This window comes from Rattus norvegicus, chromosome 12 (assembly GCF_021556685.1).
Source record: "Rattus norvegicus strain SHRSP/BbbUtx chromosome 12, alternate assembly SHRSP_T2T, whole genome shotgun sequence".
In the NCBI taxonomy this organism is placed as follows: Eukaryota; Metazoa; Chordata; class Mammalia; order Rodentia; family Muridae; genus Rattus; species Rattus norvegicus.
In genome coordinates, this window is record NC_141545.1 from 50876217 (window position 1) to 50895959 (window position 19743).

General features: G+C 51.3%; 1 protein-coding gene across 3 annotated transcripts in view; it reads left to right on the top strand.

Moving 5' to 3' along the window:
• Myo18b (myosin XVIIIb) overlaps positions 1–19743 on the top strand; it is a 206515-nt gene that overhangs the window by 97876 nt on the left and 88896 nt on the right. For all 3 annotated transcript variants that reach the window (XM_087578550.1, XM_087578549.1, NM_001432425.1), the window contains 5 exons: positions 3446–3569; positions 4456–4656; positions 8326–8436; positions 10945–11049; positions 17325–17477. In XM_087578550.1, coding sequence (XP_087434676.1) covers positions 3446–3569; positions 4456–4656; positions 8326–8436; positions 10945–11049; positions 17325–17477 — 694 coding nt within the window. The remainder of the gene's footprint in view (positions 1–3445; positions 3570–4455; positions 4657–8325; positions 8437–10944; positions 11050–17324; positions 17478–19743) is intronic.

Genomic DNA, 19743 nt, shown 5'->3' on the forward strand with positions numbered 1-19743 from the left:
ACCAAGACCCACACCCTCCAGCAGCTGTGGCTCTGAATCCCAGGGCTTGACGTGTCAGTCTGGGATCCTCTCCTGATTGGGGTTGGGGGTGGGAGTAAAGGGTTTCAGGAGGGCCTGCCGCCACAGTAGCAAGTTTCTAAGCCTCTGGTGGAATACTTATGACGAAGTTTTCAGAAGTGTACCAGGCGACTAAGCCTCAGCTTTGCTTGGTCGGTGGTAGCCTCGTTTCCAAGAGGCTGTGGGCAGGATCACACTGTAGTCAGATAAATCCTGAACTATCTGGTTGTTCCCTGTCCTGTTTTCTCTCCTTCCTCTCCTCCTCCCCATCTCCCTTCTAGACAGGGTTTCTCTGTGTAGTCCTGGCTGTCCTGGAAATTGTTCGGTAGACCAGGCTGGCCTCAAACACAGAGAGATCCCTCTACCTCTGCCTCCTGAGTGCTGGGATTAAAGGTGTGTGCCACCACCGCCCAGCTCTATACTGTCTCTTGCTTCCATTTATCGGGGCCTATCCTGAGGTGGCATCTTCTTCCCAAAATGGCCACCCAAGCATTGTTAACACACTTCCCCCACATGAAGGTTAGCTTCTTTTCACTGGTCCTTCCTTCCACACCCAACCCGGCACATGGGCAAGCCCTCACTCTTACACAGGAAAAATGACCCGGCTTTGTGCCAGCCACTTGCTATGTGACATTGTCCGGTGACAGTGTTTCTCTAAGCTCAGGATGACTGGCATCTTGGATGCATCCTAGACTTCCACCAGTTTCCAGAGTGTGTCCCTGACAGGCCACAGGCATGACAGGCCATGAACACACTGACAGGGCTTCTCCTACTTGCCAACCCCTCAGTCCTCTTCTGGGAATTCTGCTCCTTCTGAGGGGGTCAACTCTCTGACAGAGAGGCCTGTAGTTCTTGGCTTATAGAGTCCCTAACCCTGGGGGACTTGCATGGTGTGCCCTCAAAGGACCTCATCTCCCATCCTTGTCTTTCTGTTTCTCCGAACTCACCTGCCTGTAGGGTCCTTCCCGCCACCATCGGCTCTGGCTTAGAAGTAGGTTTTGATGTTAAAGTCCCCATAACACACATGGAGATCCAGGTAGATGAGTAGTTTAAAGGGAGCCGTGGGACAGCGAACATCTGTTCAGTGGACATGTTGCCTGATCGCCTCTAGTGATATAGAATGTTCCAGAAGAAGCCAGAGACACTTCTGTGTGACTCTTCAGGGCCTTTTCAATCCCGGGGAACTGCCACCCACACCATTCACTGTTCTACACTATGAGAATTCCCCATCCCCATCCTGGCTTCTGTATCAATTGGTCCAGAATGTTTCCATCTGCGTTCGGAGCCTTGTTGCCATAGATACTCCATGCATGGGTCACAAAGCTTCATTCCAACAGCCGACAGAGTTCTTGAAGAGAACCGTGTGTCACCCCACTGACCCTGAGCCTCCGGGCAGGCTTGGTACCAGGTGGAGTGAAGGGGTGTGTGCAAACGTGTGTTCCAGAAGTTGGGGGGTCTGTAAAAGCCTTTCTTTGGCATCGGGTGTTGTGTTTAAGACAAGGACTCCTCCAGAACGTATTGCCATTTCCTCGTGTGGCTGTGTACCTCACCTGCCCCAGGGCATGGACAGGTAGATTGGCTTTGAGTCTAGGGAAGCTTGGTTCAAGATTACTTCTGCCACTGTGGAATTTGGGGCTCAACCAATACGTCTGTCTTACTTAGAGTTTCATTGCTGTCAGGAGACACCATGACCAAGGCAACTCTTACAAAGGACAGCATTTACTTGGGGCTGGCTTACAGGTTCAGAGATTGAGGTTAGCGTCCATTATCATCAAGGCAGGAACATGGCCATGTCTAGGTAGGCATGGCATAAAGTAGCTCAGAGTTCTACATCTTGATCTGACTGCAACCAGGAGAAACTGACTCTTCTGCACTTGGGTGGAGCTTCAAAGCCCACCCCCACAGTGATGCACTTCCTCCAACAAGACCGTACCTCCGAACAGTGCCACTTCCCATGGGCCAAAAATATTCAGACACCACACTCTACTCCCTGGCCCCCATAGGCTTGTTCAGACATGTGAGTTTATGAACCTCTGTTTCATTCATGTGCCTTGCTGAGCTGCCCCTTCTCCTCCTGTGGGCCCCTATCACTCACTCGCTCTGCTGTCATAGAGACGGCAGAGACCCCAGCCCAAGGCCCAGGATGTTGGACCTGTCTGATCATCACCATCCTCAAGATTCAGGGACAGCAGACAGAACCTCTGAAATGATGTCACCAACAGCCAATCAGAATGCTTCTGGGCTGTTTTTAGCAGGAGGGCTTCCTAAGGAGAGCTATGATTGGCTTTCTTGGGAGCCTGGGGCTATGGAAGACAGCCGACTTGATGATGATCTTACACAGGGAGTGGTTGTCAGTAGTGTCCACGTGCCAGGTACCACATCAGGATTGCTGGAACTGTGGGACTTCCTGTGCATGACTCAGTCACCCCTCACTGCAGCCTTGTCAAGTTTTCCAGGAGGGACGCTCACCCTGATGAGGTGCAAATCTGAGACACATGAGCAGAGAGTGAATGGCCAGGAAGGTGTCCCCATGGTGGTCAGCTTTGTGGAGGGGCAGGAGCTCCATCGTCTGCCCCAATGACCTGTAGGCTGCTTCCCATTTGCTGATGCTACAGGGCCACCTGAGGAGCAGGCCACCTAGGAGCGCCCGGTGTGCCACCCTCAGCTGGTGCCTGTCCTTATCGCTTATGACAGGAAATGGGAAACAGGACCGTGGGTACCCGCACACCAAGCAGGGACACTTACATTGAAAACCCTTAGAGAGAGAAGGAGTCTCCAATCCAACAAAATGGATTAGTGTGCCCTCCCCTTCTCCTCCCTCTCTGTCTGTCTCTCTGTCTGTCTCTGTCTCTCTGTGTCTGTCTCTCTGTCTCTTTCCACCCTTCTTTCTTCTCTCCTCTTTCTCCCTTTCCCTCTCTTTGTCCCTTTCTCCTCTTTTCTCTCCCATCTCTTCTCTCTCTCCCTCTTTTTCCTCTTCCCTTCTTTCTTCTTCCCCCTCTCTCTTCTATCTCTCTCCTTTCTCCCCCTCTCTTTCTTCTCTCCTCTCTCCCTCTGTCCTGTTTCTCTCCCATTTCTCCTTCCTCTAACATTCTTGTTCTTCATCGTAAATATGTATGATTTAATATCCTCTATATTTAAATATACTTTTAATTTTTGTTTAATGTTTTATCTGGTTTCTAATGGTTGGATGGAAATCCTTTAGAAACCTGGAACTCCCTCCATGATTTTCCTGGTCCCCCCAACCCCATCCCAACAACCCCACACAAGAAAAGCCCATTCATCCCTCCCCCAACCCCTTTTTGTCTTGTGTTTTTAACTCTGCCCACAGTTGACCCTGCCTCAGTTTCCCCTACCATGGTTCCCTATGCATCCATTCCGTTTTGTGCAGGTTTGACTTGCAGCTGGCTCAGGCGCTTGGGGAATCGATGTTTGAGAAGAGCCTCAGGGAGAAAGTGAGTCGAGAGAACAGTGGAGTTCGCTGGGAACTGGGCCAACTACAGCAGCAGCTGGAGGTAAGAAGTGGGGACTCATGACTGTCTGGATTCTCTAGAAATTCCAGCATGCATCTGCTGCAGCGTGCAGAGGAACAGAGCCCTGGGTGGGGGCTGTGCCCCAGGCAGCTGCCAACGCTGTTCCCAGCATGTCCTCATGACACCCACGGATGCTGATAGATAATCCTCTATAGCGTGTGCTCTGGCCATGGGCACAGGGTCCCAAGTGCTACCTGGGAGACCCCAGAGGCTCAGCGCAGAATAAAACAGAGTGGGTCATGACCTTGTCAGGATCCACAGCCTGCCCAAAGCAGTCCCTGCTACAGAGGGCATTTGTGACATCATCTGCTCTTTATCCTCGGGTGGCTCCTGATACACCCTCAGGGCGACCTGTGCACTCTTCACCCAGCCATTCATCCTCTTCCTGGGAGAGCCTGCAGACTTGGCCCTGGATCCGACTTCCTTATTGGAAGGGTCACTTTTGTGCTCTCTGCCTCCCTGATCCTTCAGCCTGGCCCCAGCTGAGAGTTGGCAAGATGCCTGGTTTTCTCTTCCAACAGGACAAGCACTTCCCTTACATGCACTGAGATACAACTCCAGGAAAATCCCTCTCCTTCCATTTGCCAGGGTCCCTCTGAGCCCTCTCAAAGCACAGCCATGCCGGGGGAACTGGGTGTGGGGCAAGAGTGGAGGAAGGGCAAGTGGGGACCCAGGTGGTGACGTTAGCTTGTCCTTTCAGCACTGGGGAAACTGAGGCAGGAAGATCTTGAGGCTGAAGTCAGCCTGTGCCGCATGGGAAGACCTTGTCTAATGGTGCTGAACCCAGGAGACAACTAGGCCAGAGGTTGGAGCCTTCCCGGGAGAGGAGCGTGGTCATGTGACCCCACCCCATGCCCTCTCTTTGTAGCAAAAGGAGCAGGAAGCCTCCAAGCTGAAGGAGGAGGTGGAGAGGCTACAGGGCCAGAAACGGGAGCTGCTGAACTGTGCCTCTGTGGGGAATCAAGGTGTGGCCAGTCTGAAAGAGAGGGTCTGGGAACTGGAGTCCAACGCCCTTGAGCAAGAGAAGGTCCGCAGCCAGCAGGAAAATACCATCAAGCAGCTGGAGCAGGTGAGGAGCTCCCCCTTGTCCAGGGGATGCACCGCCCCGGGCAGGGTTCTCACACTGAGGGGTGCCATGGAAACACACTGTGGGGAAGCCAGGTGCTTGCAGGAGTCCCACCCAACAGCCATCCCTTTGCTGCTGCCTGTACTGGACACACCAGTCTCAACGGCATGCTGTCCAGTGCTCCTCCCTGACTGAGACACAAACTCTGCGGATGGCAGCAGGGGATTTGTTGGTTGATTGACTGTTTGATCCTCTTGGGATCCCTTGAGAGGGATTTTCCTGGAGTTGTATCTCAGTGCATGTAAGGGAAGTGCTTGTCTTGTTGGAAGAGAAAACCAAGGATGACGCCAGGTGCATTGCTGGTTTTCAACACGTAACTGCCGACCAAGTATCTTAACGTTATTGATCACCGTCCGTGTATGAGACTCTGCCCTTGACTCTCCCTGATCTCTTCTTGTGGAACCTCATACAGGACATGGGGAAGATCATTCCCTCCACGGATATAGATGAGGATCTATGGATGGATGGATAGATAGATAGATAGATAGATAGATAGATAGATAGATAGATAGATAGGGTGAGTGGATGAGTGGGTGGATGATGGATAGATGGATGAATGGGTGGATGCATAGACAGACAGATGATAGGATAAGAAAAATGGATGGATAGATGGATAGACAGACAGATAGATGATAGATGTATAGATAAATGATAATAGATGAATAGATAAATGATTGATAGATAAATGATTGATAGATGGTAGATGGATAGGTATATAGATAAAAGATAGATGATAGATAGGTGATAGATGATGGATGGATAGATGATGGATGATAGATAAGTGATCTAGAGATGAAAGAGGGTGGGGGTGAGGATCTGAACTGAAGTCCTCAGACCATGAAGCTCAAATGTCTACTTCAGGCACAGAATCTAGGAAGACAAGCCTTCTGGGATTTAGGGAATGTGCAGTAACTGCGGGAATAGGCAGGGATGGAAAATCCGACTCCCAGTGTCCTCAGGGAAGCAGCTGGTTTCCAGGTCCATGCTGAGCCACAGTGTTGAAGGAGTCATGAGACAAGAATAGCAACAGAAAAGGTCTAAATGCAGCAATGTGAACCAGTAAGACACAAGTTAAGTATATGCCAAGAGCCGGTGTGGTGGCTGTAATACCTGCTGCCCCCACAACTCCTGGAGGCTGAGATGGAAAAACCACGAGTTCCAAGCCTGCCTGGGTCATGTAGAGAGCTTGAGGCCAGTCTAGGCTACTTAGCATCCTGCCCTTGCAAAGAAAATCCACCATCCAAAAACAGACTCTGTCTTAATTAGGGTTTCATTGCTGTGAACAGACACCATGACCAAGGCAACTCTTATAAGGACAACATTTAATTGGGGCTGGCTTACAGGTTCAGAGGTTCAGTCCATTATCATCAAGGTGGGAGCATGGCAGCATCCAGGCAGGCATGGTGCAGGAGGAGCTGAGAATTCTACATTTTGATCTGGCAGCTGAAGAGGACTCTCCCATGGGCAGCCAGGAGGAGGCTCCGGAACACGCTGGCCAGACTTAAGCATATATATGAGACCTCAGAGTCCCACCTACACGGTGACACACTTCCTCCAATGAGATCACTCCTCCTACTAGTGCCACTTCCCATGGGCCAAGCATATTCGAACCACCACACTCACTAAGGAGAGATGTGGACAGTGATACACAAAACCCACGCCCTTCCTTACACACTTAGTGTCAGGCTAGCATTCCTGGTTTTCAGAGAGATATGGGGTGAAGGCACAGGTGTTTTCCTGTCTCTGTTGAAAGCCACCCAGTTCTTCAAGAGGAGGGAGGTTTCAGTCCTTACCTCTAAAGGGACTTCTCATGGAGGATATCTGTACCTGGCAATTCTGTTGAAACCCTACCCACGGTGGGGACACAGGCCAAGTGACAGGAGCAGCTGCAGCACATGGACTCCATGCATCCCACGAAGCCAGGGTGCCAGCTACTTGCTCAGCCCCACTCCGTATCACAGGAGGGAGCTTCTCAAGTGGAAAGCACAAGTGTGGGAAGCTAAGGGTCGGCGTCTGGAGGGTCTTGGATGCTCGTGAGTGACCGGTGAGTGTAGCTAAACCAGTTGTTTTGTCAAGCACCTCATCTGCACCAGATACCTCATAGATGGATTCTGGTGTTCTCCACCTCCCCAAAGCTCAGAGTCCTGCTGGAATCAAGTGCACCGTGAGCACACTGATCTAGTCTTGGGAAGGACCAGGGGGGTGGTGGGAAAGGACTCACTAGAGGAAGTGAAAGCTGAAGGCTCAGTCAGAATTGGCTGAGGAAGAGTGTTCCAGGTGAGCTAGACTGCTTCTGCCATGGCCGAGAGGCCACAGACTCGTGCGATACCCAAAGGAAGGCACCAGAGATGGTTGCCCAAGGCAGCTCACCGTCCACAGGATCTCAGGCAAGCCCTGGTTGGTTTTTTTTTTTTTTTTTTAAGACGGTTCATTCCTTCGATGGGAGACTTGCCAATCTCCCAGCCCCAGGTCTAATTGATGGAGATTGCACTGACCGCACAGGAGGGAGTGTCAAGACTGGCAGAGCATTGAGTGGCAGCTCCAGGCTGTGTCCCCAAGCACAGACAAGCCAGCAGGCATTTGCGAAAAACCCGTTATCATTTCTTGAAGATTCCTCCCAGCACCACTGACAGCCACAAGCAGAAACGTGAACCTCGAGTAACCTCGAAGGCAGAGACGACCCATCTTCCCAGCTCCCCAACTCGAACTTAACCCAGAAGGGAGGCTGAGTGGATACTGCACCCCGGCCCTGCACGGCACACATCCTCACAGAAGCCAGGCAGATATTTATTGATCTCAATAAGGCACTTTTTCCTGGGAATTTTATGTTAACTCATATAAGCTTGACATAAATGGTATTGCAGATGTCAGACGTGCCCAAGAGGCTGGGAAAAAAATGAAAAAGAAATATTGTATTTCCTCACACAGCCCCTCATCTGGGATCATCCTCCAATAACCTCTGCCACTGTGTAAGAGCTGCAATCTTGGTGAGGCTAATTTAGCCAGGCTGTGCCAGGGGCTCTGCACACATCCTCCATTAGCGTCTTCATGCTCCCAACAGTTTAGGGGCCCAGATCTGTTCTTCTGTTTCCTTCCTCTGTCTTTCCCATTAGAGACAACAACGGTTGTCAACTTCTGTCTGAGTTTTAGGTTCCTTGGAGAACATCGAAAGGGATTCTGGGCATGTGCCTAAACCCAGTGGGAGAATGTGACAGACACGAGGCAGGTTGTAACCATAGGAAGGGCAGAGGCAGTGTTGGGGGACCTGGCTGCTTCCTTTGACTTACCAGGGTAGGAGGGATGTGACTAAACTCTGAGGCGTCTGTTAGAAAGATAGGTCAAGGGTAGTGTGGAGGGCTGGGGTTGTGGGCGTGGCGTGGAGGGCTGGATGTGGGCGTGGCCTGGAGGGCTGGGGGTGTGGGTGTGGTGTGGGGGGATGGAAGTGTGGGGAGATGGAGGTGTGGGCATGATGTGGAGGGCAGGGGCTGTGGGCGTGGCGTGGAGGGCTGGTTGTGGGAGTGGCCTGGAGGGCTGGGGGTGTGGTGCTGTGCCATGGAGCTTTGAGAGTTTGGTCGTGGACCTTCATGAACCATCCTTGTTTGCTGCCCCCAGCTCCGCCAGCGGTTTGAGTTGGAGATTGAGAGGATGAAACAGATGCATCAGAAGGACCGTGAGGACCAGGAGGAAGAGCTGGAGGATGTGCGTCAGTCCTGCCAGAAGCGGGTGCGTGAGCTGTGGCCCCAGGGCACCCCAAGGTCCCACTGGGGAGGATGCTGGGACCCGGGACCTGGGACCCGGAGGCATGCTCGTTCTATGACCAATTGAAACCGCTGTTTACTGGGGGATTTCAAGAGCCTGGGGCTCCAATTTCTTAGGTGCAACCCCAGAAGCTTCTAGAATTCCAAGCACACTCTTCGCCAAAGGACAGGCTGTGGGTAGAGATGCTGTGGGTGGGAAGCTAGAGGACCTGTCTGGGTCCCTGCATTGACCCACACGCTTTGCTGACTGACATTCCTCGGCGTTCTGCACCTGAGGACCAGGCTCGCTTTGGTCCTAGTTGGTCTGCTATCTCCCTCACGATTCCCCCCACCCCCCTACCCCTCCACCCCCACCCTCCAACCCCTCCACTCCCCCACCCCAACCCCCCACCCCTGGCACGCATAGGACAGTGGAGACAGCCTTGCCCTGAAGGCAGCTGTGCAGTTTCAGCCTACACTACGCTCACCAGTCTGTGTCAGCCTTTACACGTGTCTGTGGTCCACCATCAGCATCCTCTCCTCCTGTGGTTTTCCTGTGGTTGGACCTTTACTGCTGCTACACCCTATAAGTTCTCTATTTGATGAGACATGGGTGAATCTCTTTCCTTTAGTAGTGCCCATAGTTCCTGGAGTTTGAGCACCGCTCCCCTCCCCCTTCCCTCCCTCTTCCCTCCTCTTTCCCTCCTCCTTCCCTCCTCCTTCCCTCCTCTCATCACACTTGCAAACCACAGGGAAATATTCTTCACCCTCTCCCAGGAAGTACTTGACACTGATGTTTTATGATTTGATGATTTGGGGATATTTTTCTAAGTAACTTTTATCTCTTAGAAGCAGACAGGAGCGTGGCAACTATATTTCTTACAGGACTTTTATACTTACACCATTTGTTCATTGGGGTGTGTGTGTGTGTGTATGTGTTTGTGCATGTGCCTGCATGCCATGGCATGTATGTGGACATCAGAGGGCAATATAAGAGAGTTGTTCTCTCATTTACTCATGGGCCCTGGGGATTGAGCTCAGGTGGCAATGCCTCTACCTGCTGAGACATCTGGCTGACCCAGGCTGACTGCAATTCTCAGTCAGCTTTCTCTGGACCTAACAAGGCAGAGTGTGGGAGCAGGTGGAAGCTTTCCTCTCCCTGTGACAGATGCTGATGGCGGCTCCCCTGTGGCTGGCAGCCCTCAGTGTCTCCCACAGGAGACAGTGACCTGAGGGGATGCTGTGGGTGTTTGATATTAGGGAAAAGGAACTAACCCCTCTTAGGAATGCCTGGTTACCGGTCTGTGACATGAACTGCAGACTGTGTGCGTGGAGGATGGAGGGGGTGGGGTTGAACCATCAGTGGGTCTGCTTGGGAGCCCACCAGCTTCTGCTGGGGTGCTCAAGTAAGGGACCCCTGGTTCATTGGGTAGCAGCGAGGAATCAAAGAGAATTGCAAATTAGGTAAAGTGCTACCACTCAGATGTCTCAGTGGGGCTGTGGGAGGGAAACACTGTATCCCAGGGTGTCTATGAGGATATTCACTGTCATCGATCTGTGACTGGCTCAGGGGTTCTGGTAAAGCCACCTTGTAGATGGTCACTTCTTATTGTGTCCTTAACAAAGGGAAGAGAAAGAGGAGGAGAAAGAGGTAGATTTGATTTTCTGGTGTCTTCCTTTATAAGGGCACTAATCCTATTGTGGGGTGACTCCCTCACAGCCTCCTCCAACCCTAACCCTCCCAATGGGCCCCATGCCACTGGAAAGTAAAGAGAGCTCACAGGGTCTGTACCACCAATCAGTGTATCCACGTAACACCATGTGTCCCTTGGCTGGAGCCTTTTTCAAGGACCAAGGAAGTGGATGGGTCTCTTAACGGGCTGTGTGGTACCTAGCCTGAAGAAGTCAGAGGACTAGGGGAGAGGAGATAGTTCAGTGGGTCATGTGCTTGCCATACAGGTGTGAAGACCTGAGTGACTCTGGGTCTGGCAGGCAGACAGACACAGGAGGATTCTGGGAGCTTGAGGGCTCAGTCAATCTAGTTGATGGGGGTGGGTCCAAGCTTCATTGAGAGATGGTGTCTCAAAATATAATGTAAAGAAGAGAATGATACATGAAGACACCAGGCATCACATTCTGGCCTCCTCATGTGCCCACACCAACCAGCATGTACCTGCACACACTCCTGCACATGCATGCATGCACACACACTAGAACTCCACATCCTAAGACTTGAAAGTATTTAAGCAGTGGCCATGACTGCAAACTTTACAATGTGTGGTAAAGGGCTCCCCCAATCTGACCAGCTCACACATTCATTGCCTTCCAGGTTCCAGGCTTTTAGATCCCTAGCCTGCTTCACAGGTATAACCCTCCAAATCACTAGGTAGCATTAGAGTATGGCTGTAGGCTGCATGTCACCTCCTCCCAGGGCCCTGGCTCTGCTGCTCTGGACTCATCCAAGGGTCCTCACATCTGTCCTGTGCATCCACAGCTCCGTCAGCTGGAGATGCAGTTGGAGCAGGAATATGAAGAGAAACAGGCGGCTCTCCACGAGAAGCATGACCTGGAAGGCTTGATTGGAACCCTGTGTGACCAGGTAAGGCACGCACAGTGGGGACATCCGAGGGCCCCATGAGATGGCTGGATGCACGAGAAAGCTAGCCACCGGGAGAGATCCTTTAGTCTTTGGGAAGGGCCAAGGTCAGGCCTCCCCCTGTGTCCTCAGAGTGCATGGTCCTCCATCCACCCTTCCCACGGCTCTTTGAAATTCTCAGGAGCTGGTGACTAGCAGCTCTTCAAAGAACAGAGAAAGTAAACAGAGTGGCCTCAGTCAGGAGGGGCAGAGGAAGCGACATGGCTGTCAGTGGCTGTTGGTAGTCAACTGTGAACAATGCTTACACTAAGGGGCTGGGTAGAGAGCTGCTATGCTCACAGCTACCCTTGTAGGGACGAGGTTTTTCCAGGCAGGAGTGTCTGCTACCTTTGCTGTCCGTCCATCTGTCCGTCTGTCCATGTCTCTCTTTCTCTCTCTCTCTCTCTCTCTCTCTCTCACTCTCTCTCTCTCTCTCTCTCTCTCTCTCTCTCTGTGTGTGTGTGTGTGTGTGTGTGTGTGTGTGTGTGTGTGTGTGTGTGTGTGTGTGTGTGTCTTTGGGTAAGCTTGTTAATGGCTCCAAGCTTGTAGATTAGCAGGGACCCTCAGGCCTGTCCCTGGGGACCTCAGCCTGTCCCTGTGGCATTCTGAAAACGGTGCGTGGTGGGGGCTGTATGTGGGATGCTGAGCATACCACCCACCACAAGCTGCCGCAGTGTGTACTGTAATTTCCCAGAGCTGGCACTGTGGGTCCCTTGTCTCTGAGAAAGCTGTGCAGTCTCGTCTCCGTGACTCATCTGGTCATGACGATTGCCTTCTGTACGTTCTGGGAATCGTTCATGATCTGTGTACAAACGCCAACCAGTTCCTGATAATCTAGGTTCCAATAGCTCTGCCTGTGGATAGCCCACACCCTTGTTGATAATGCCCTTCAGTTGATAAAGTGTTTCTAGTGCAGCCAAGCAGATCACATTTACGCCTTATGCTTCCCTACTTTAAAGTCGCCTTCCTTAATTTCAGTTCATATTTTACCATATGCCTTAAAAGCTCCAAACTCCTTTTTGTGCATATAATTAGGTCTTAATCCATCTTATGTAGGTGTGTGGTATGAAGTAGGTACCTATGTTTTCCTTCCCGCCCCTCCCTCCACCATCCCTCACGCCGTGGGTGTGTACCCATCCCCGTTACTGGCTTCACCGCTCCTCTCTGTTCCTGCGCAATCTGGTCCTGCTGGCTAGCTTTCGATAAACGACGGTGTCCTAGATAGCTTTAACCATTCAACACAGGCACAAGTCACCTCAGGAAGGAGTCACAGTTGAGGGATTTACCAAAACAGCAGCAAAGGACGTCAGGGTCTGGAGAGCCCTTGCTACCTTTGCAGAGGACCCAAGTCCTGTCCCCAGTGGCTCTCAACTGTCTGGCATTTTATCTCCAGGGTATGCAAAGCCCCTTCTAGCCTCTGCGGGCACAAGGCCATGCACGTGATACACAGGGATTCATGTGGGCAAACACGGCCGTGTGCCATAAATAATTTTGAAAAATGAAAGTAAGAAAAGGCTTCCATGAGGAAACGAGGCTCATTGGAGCGACTGATTTGCAGGTTAGACCGGAGAGAGCTGTCAGCTTCAAGTTAAAACTCTGCTGTTGACCCCAGCCCTACCCCGTCTCTCTTTACCTACAATGCTTATTTCTCAATCATGGGCCTCACAAGTGTCTTAATTAGCTTTATCTCCAGGAAACTCCTGGTTTCCACCACTTCATGACCAGCGCTTGTTCCGCATTTTGATTTTTATTTAATCGTCTTATGTGGCCCGTGAGACACCTCCACGGTCTTAGCGTTGCTGAGTTCCTTGTTTTGTAATATTTCATCTGTTGATTATTTTAGGCCCTTCTACGTTCAAGATCTTACCATTTGGGAATGAGAACAATTTTGCCCCTTTGGACAAAGGAAAAATTCTTAACTGTTTCAAGGAGGAATGGGCAGTTGGTTCTCCTCCAACTTACCCACTGGCCTCAGCCACACAGGGACTTACTAGCAAATGTGCCTTTCGACCCCTGGCTCAATGTGGATGCCACTAAGGCTTGGTCATATCACTGTTTCCACTGTATGTGTGTGAACAGTAACTCTTGTCCGGTTAAATCTTCACCCTCTTGGAGTTTTCTAGTATTAAAAACAAAACAACAACAACAAAAAAAAAAACTGTTAAATCTTACCTCGTGCTGCTGTTCAGTGGAGACTCCACTATGAGTCACTTCTCCTGTGGAGGAACACAGCGTCTCCCACATTGTTCTATTTGGCACTCTGATTTAACAAGAGTTCGAGGCCAGCCTTGGCTACATGAGACCATTTTTTTTTAAAAAGCAAAAGGTTCTAGGTCCCATTAACTAGAAACACGTGCTTCGAGAATCACTGAGCTCTCAGAATGGTGCTTCATTCACATTAATCTAAGGAGGCTCTCCCTCTTCCCTCCTCTCTTCTCCCTCCCTCCTCCCTCTTCTCCCCTCCCTCTTAATTCCTCTACCTTCCTCCCTCCAGTCCCCTTCCTCCCTCTTCCACCCTCCTCTACCCTTATCCCTCCTCCCTCTTCCTCCCTCCCTCCTCCCTCCTCTTCATCCCTCTCCTCCTCCCTCCTCTTCCTCCCTCCCTCCTCCCTCCTCCTTCCTCCTCTTCCTCCCTCCCTCCTCCCTCCTCTTCATCCCTCTCCTCCTCCCTCCTCCTTCCTCCTCTTCCTCCCTCCCTCCTCCCTCCTCTTCATCCCTCCCTCCTCCCTCCTCTTCATCCCTCTCCTCCTCCCTCCTCCTTCCTCCTCTTCCTCCCTCCCTCCTCCCTCCTCTTCATCCCTCTCCTCCTCCCTCCTCCTCCCTCCTCTTCCTCCCTCCCTCCTCCCTCCTCCTTCCTGCCTCTTCCCTCCTTCCTCTTCCACCCTCCTCCACCCTTCTCCCTCCTTCCTCCTCTTCCTCCCTCCCTCCTCCCTCCTCTTCCTCCCTCTCCTCCTCCCTCCTCTTCATCCCTCCCTCCTCCCTCCTCCTTCCTCCCTCCTCCTTCCTCCCTCTTCCCTCCTCCTTCTCCCCACCTCTCTCCTCCACCCTCCCCCTCCCTGTGATAATTAAGATGGGGAGGACAGCTTGGGCTGAGGTTTTCTTGTGGATTCTGTTAGCAGAAGGCCGGACAAGGCCGGCAATGCCAACATTTCAAGGGGCAGCAGAGGCGGCAGCATTGGTGACTATGCTCATAGCCATTCCAATGGCGCAGCCAGCCGGTGCCAGCTTGTTTCTTAGGAAAGCTGTAGCCAGAGGGGAAGCATGCAGACAGAGGAGAGAAGCCCAGAGTCTGCACATAATGTGGGAAAACCCGATTGTGGAGCAGGAGAATCGGGACTTCTGGAGATAGTCTCATTAGGTGCTGCGGGGCAGTGGTTAGAGACCCAAATGCTAAGCTGAGACCCTTGGGTTCCCCACATACACTTGGCAGCACTGTGACTCAGGCAGATCACCCGTCTGGCGAGTGCAGTGTCCCTTTGTTCTGAGAGCCCCAGACTGCCACTTACTATGTGACCTGCCCCCATCCCACCCCAAGGTTATCAGTCCACTGGGCCAATCACACAGCAGTTCACATGCCAGCCAGCCTACTCTCTCACTGGCTCCTGAAGTGCCCCTTCTACCTGGGGGCACCCTCCCCGTGCCTCTAGCTCCTAGCAGCTAACCCCGATTTCCAGTGCTGTCTCCTCTGTGCCTCAGTGCCACGTCTTGTAAAAACAAAAAACGTGGGGCTGGAGAGATGGTTCTGTGGTCCAGCGCACTGGCTGACCTTGCAGAAGACCTGGGTTCAATTCCCAGAACCCACATTTTAAACCACAACCACCTGTAACTTCAGTTCCAGAGGATTTGAGGACACTCCTGGCCTCCACGAGTACTAGGCAAATGCAAGGTACACAGACATAGGTGCAGGCAAGATGTGCATTCAGTGAAATATGATGATGGTGGTGGCGGTGATGGTGATGATGGTGGTGGTGGTGGTGAGGATGATGGTGGTGGTGAGGATGACGATGGTGATGGTGGTGGTGGTGAGGATGATGATGGTGGTGAAATCAGCAGTAAACACACCTCCCTGATGATATAACTTCCTAAAGTTGCCTCTTTCTTGCCACACCAGCTCAGCTCATACCCCAACTCTCTCTCTCCTGGGCAAATCACCCCTATCAACCTCAGTCCTCTCACCTGTGCAATGAAGATAATGAGCTCATGGCTGGGATTAAGTGTTACTCACCCCTCAAAGTATTTAGAATCGTTGGAGAATGCTTAGAATGCCCTCCATAAATGTAAGCTAGTCTAACGTTCACAAAGGCAATAACAATAATAACAATGTGTATTTTTAAGGGATTGTCACAGCAGTTAAGTGCCACCGCACATGACAGGGGGTGGTGGGGTGCCCAGACTGCAGCTCAGCTCAGCTCAGCGCTGCTCCTGATCTCCATCCCTCTGGCTGTGTATTTATACCACGGACCAGTGTTTTAAATTTACCACAGTAATCCATCCGAGGGAGGAGACGCTGTATTCTAAAAGCCAACTCATTTTTTCAAAGAATCCCAAGCTGGCCGTGGAGAAATCGTGACATGAAATCTCTGTGCACACATGCCAGGTCACGGAGCACTTGCTGTAATCCTGTGTTTGTAAAGCACTTGGCGCGCAGTGTTCTGCCACCCCTTATCACGCCAGATCCTTCTCTTATCTTAACACAGAAAAGGGGATTTATCAAAGCCCTCTTCTTAGAGATGGGAAGCCCCAATTCAGTCGGGTGGCAAGCCATCGTTCCTGCTGCCAGCGAATGCTGTGTTGAAGCTTAAAGCACAAGTCACCTCATTCTTAATCTTTGTTCCTTCTAGAACACTCTTGGGCATCTTTGCGTCCCGGGAGAGGCATCTGGCAGGCAGGCAGAGATCCATAATATGCAAAAGCCAGTCCAAAACCCGGTGGCTCTCACCTCGCTGATGCTGCGACTCTTTAATAGTACAGTTCCTCATGAGGTGACCCCTCCCAACCAAAGAAATATTTTCATTGCTACTTCAAAATTGTAATTTTGCTACTGTTGTGCATTGTGATGTAAATCTCTGTTTTCTAATGGTCTTAGGCAACCCATGGAAGGGTCTTTGACCACAAAGGGATCATGACCCACAAATTGAGAACTGTGGGGTGCCATGAAGAGACACGAGCCTCATTCTCTTCAGTGTCCCATCTATCAGGTGGCCCTGTGTTCTTTGCTCTGGCCCTTGGATGTTCCTAGAATAAAGGAGCTTGCTTGTGTCTTTAGGGGATACTAACCAAATTCATGTAAGGTTCCAGTCCAATCCTGTTCATCCCAGGCTGCACTCATCTCAGCCTCTTGGAGTCAGGACCTCAGAGACCAGATGTGGCATCTTTGTGACCTTCCAACCCACTATTCCCTGACGAAATCAGAATTCCTCAGGGAGGAATTTGTCCGCTTCTGGGTAAAATTCCATCCACAGAAAGCAGGTCACAGGTCTGCCTTTTAATCAGCAAAGGCTTCATATATCAAAAGCTTCATTTAGGGCTTTGGGAGGATCATAGTTGCTGTTTCCTGAGAGTCATGATAGACTCTACAGCAACCTGCAGCATAGCAGGGGGTGAAACAGAGAGGGTCTCTGTGTAGATCAGTAGACCCCTCCCCAACCCCAAGCATCACCAGATCTTCAGTAAGCCCTGCAGGGGGCTCCTCGTGCCTATTCCAAAGAGCCTGGGCATCAACTAGGGGCTCACTTGGCATGGAAGCTCTTGAGGCAGAGAACTGAAGAAAAGGGCCGGGCCTTCCAGGTTATAGTGATGCTGGTGGAGTCTTGTGCAAGGTACTGTGGCAACCCTAGGCATGAGGCTGAGGCTAAGCACTCATGAGGCTGAGCAAGTGTCTAGTTTCATAGTATCCCAGTGTTGGTGTTATCCCATATTGTAGATGAGGCTCATGGAAAACAGTATCTTTCTGTTGTTTTGTTTTGAGGTATGCAGATACACTGTAGTCCAGACTGGCCTCCAATTCCCAGCAATCCCCCTGCCTTGGAGAAAACAGTATCTTTCTGTTATTTTGTTTTAAGATACATTGTAGCCCAGGCTCACTTTCAATTCTCAGGAGTCCTCCTGCCTTGGCCTCACAAGCTCCAGCTTTAAAGATATGGGCCACCAAACTATGGGAGAGGCGTGAGCTCAGTTCCTAAGAACCTTTGTTCTGGCTACTGCCTTACCATCTAAACTAGCCTTCCCTTGGCTTCCAGATTGGTCACCGTGACTTCGATGTAGAAAAGCGTCTCCGAAGAGACCTCAGGAGGACACACGCTCTGTTGTCTGACGTTCAACTCCTTCTGGCCACTATTGAAGACAGCAAGACATCAATCAGCAAGGAAGAGCTGGAGAAGGTGCACAGCCAGGTGAGTTCAGTGCCCTCATAGGGAGAGGGGCTCATCTGAGGGAACAGCCTGAGGCGTCCCCAGACCTTCAGGGAGGTGGAAATGTGGGCTAGGAAGTCACTTGGCAATGAGAGGCAAGGGGCAGGATGTGTTCACTTCTGCTGGGTATAGCCACTTGTTTCTTTTTTGGAGGGCATGAGCAGGTTAGGGCTGGGGCAAACAGGCTGAGGCTAGTGTATGTGAGTGAATGGATGCTTTTGGGGCTGACTATAGACGATAGATGCTGAGCTAATGTTGCAAAGTCAACTCCTCAAAGAATCAAGAATAGCTGTGACTATCTATTCAGATGCTGATGTTGTGGGTCAAGGTTTCCTGTGGGCTACCACCCAACACTGGTTGGAATCCCTTTCCCACCTCCTCCATTCTCTGTGTACTGCATTCTCTGTGCTCATTATTTCTCAACTGGCATCTCTGGACAGCTCAGTATCTTGTGTACTCAGTATCTTGAGTAAGCAGAGGCTTACTCAAGGGTTCCGATGGTTCACTTCATAATCACTTGTCCCCATCCCTGTAGGTCTGTGCTGAAGCAGAGCACCATGGTTGAGAGGGTATTGTAGAGTGGACATACTCTCCTCGTGGCCAGAAAGGAGACAGGAAGGGAGGGTTAGAGAGGAAAGGAGAGAGGGAGGGAGAAGGAGAGGGAGAGTTTAGGGAAGGAACATCAAACAAAGCTCCACCATCCCAGAAGATACTGGGCTACCCATCCTACACTCTGATTGTCCCTCTTTCCCTCATGGGTGATTCTTATCCTGGTGACCACCATTACCCAGGTCTTCATTGTTTGAACACTACAAGTCCTGAGTCCTGGGCAAGGCAGGGCACTCAATGACTTCATGTCCCCTTCATGAGTGTATTGGAGCCAGTGACACTTAGTCACCATGAGAGCTTCAAAGAGGCTGAGCATCGCCCCATGCCCATTTTATAGATGGGGACATTTTGCCCAGTAATGATGATATATGTGGTTATGTAACACAGTGAGGAGACAGAGCCAAGACCTAGCATGTTTGACTCTGAGTGCAGAACCTAGGTCTCTCTTGTCACCTTGAATCTTCCTGCTCGTTGGAGGAGAGTGGGGAGGCCTGGATATCTTGGCTCATCTGGAGAGTGAGAACCTCACACTCACCCAGTCCTCTCAGGGTGAGGACCTCACATCCCTGTTCCTGTCTCTCAGCCTATAAATCTCCTCTACCCCCAGGCGAGTTTTCTGACAAGGGAACCTGGGGTGCCCCTCCTCACCCTGCTGGAGAGTATTTCTGTGTCCCTCTACAGGGTTAAGATGTGTGTTCCCAGGAAATAATCCTTTTGTGGGGGTAGCTTGTGCGGCATCAAAGGGCCTCATTCTTCTGAGAGTCCTCTTTCCTGCTCTGTGTATCTGGCTCCCATCAAAGGGATCCACAGCCTTGGCTCTCTGCTGCTGTTGTCATGGAAATCACCGTAGGAATAGAGCTCCTGGACCAGAGGTCATGAGGTGCAGTTGCTTTTGCTCGTGACACATGTGTCTGGATACAAGGAAGGGAACTAATTAGATAAGGCACTGATGACTCCCGGAACCACTGCAGCTCCTGGCTGGTGTCTGGCATTTGTCCTATGCCTGAAGGCCCCAGGGACAGAGGCAGGCAGTGCAGGCAAGGAGAGGAGGGGGAAGGAGAGCCGACTTTGCATGTAGCTGCTGTGAACAGCACACGGTTGCTCGTTGGGTGTTTATATAGCACCCACTGTGTGCCACAGGAAGGGTGGTTAAGACAGGTGAGGTACCAGCCCTATGACATTCATATCCGGCGGAAAAGCCAAACAGTGGTACAGGTATATGCAATGGCCTGGCTCTGAGGGAGGAAGAAAGAAGCAAGGTCCTGGGTAGGGAAGCACAGGCTCTCTTACCAAGGGTCAAGACCTTATACCCGGAGGAAGGGAAGCAAGAAGGGAAGGGTAAGAAAGGAGTTGCTGGCACTTTCGCGCACAACCTGACTCCTGTTCTGGATTGCTGAGGCTTGCAGGCGAGACTTGGCTGCACACAGTGCGTGTCGTTTCAGATGATCCCTGTGACTGCCTAGGCAGGTGGGCGATTTCTATATTCAGTCCATCGTACTCATGAGAAGCTAGGATCTAAGAGACAGACTGAGCATGTTACCCAGGGGCACACACCGAGATGTGCCTGGCCTGTGGGTGTCAGCCATCCCGAGTGCTTGAACCTCTGCTCACCTGCTGTGATCCTGTTAACCTGCGTCAA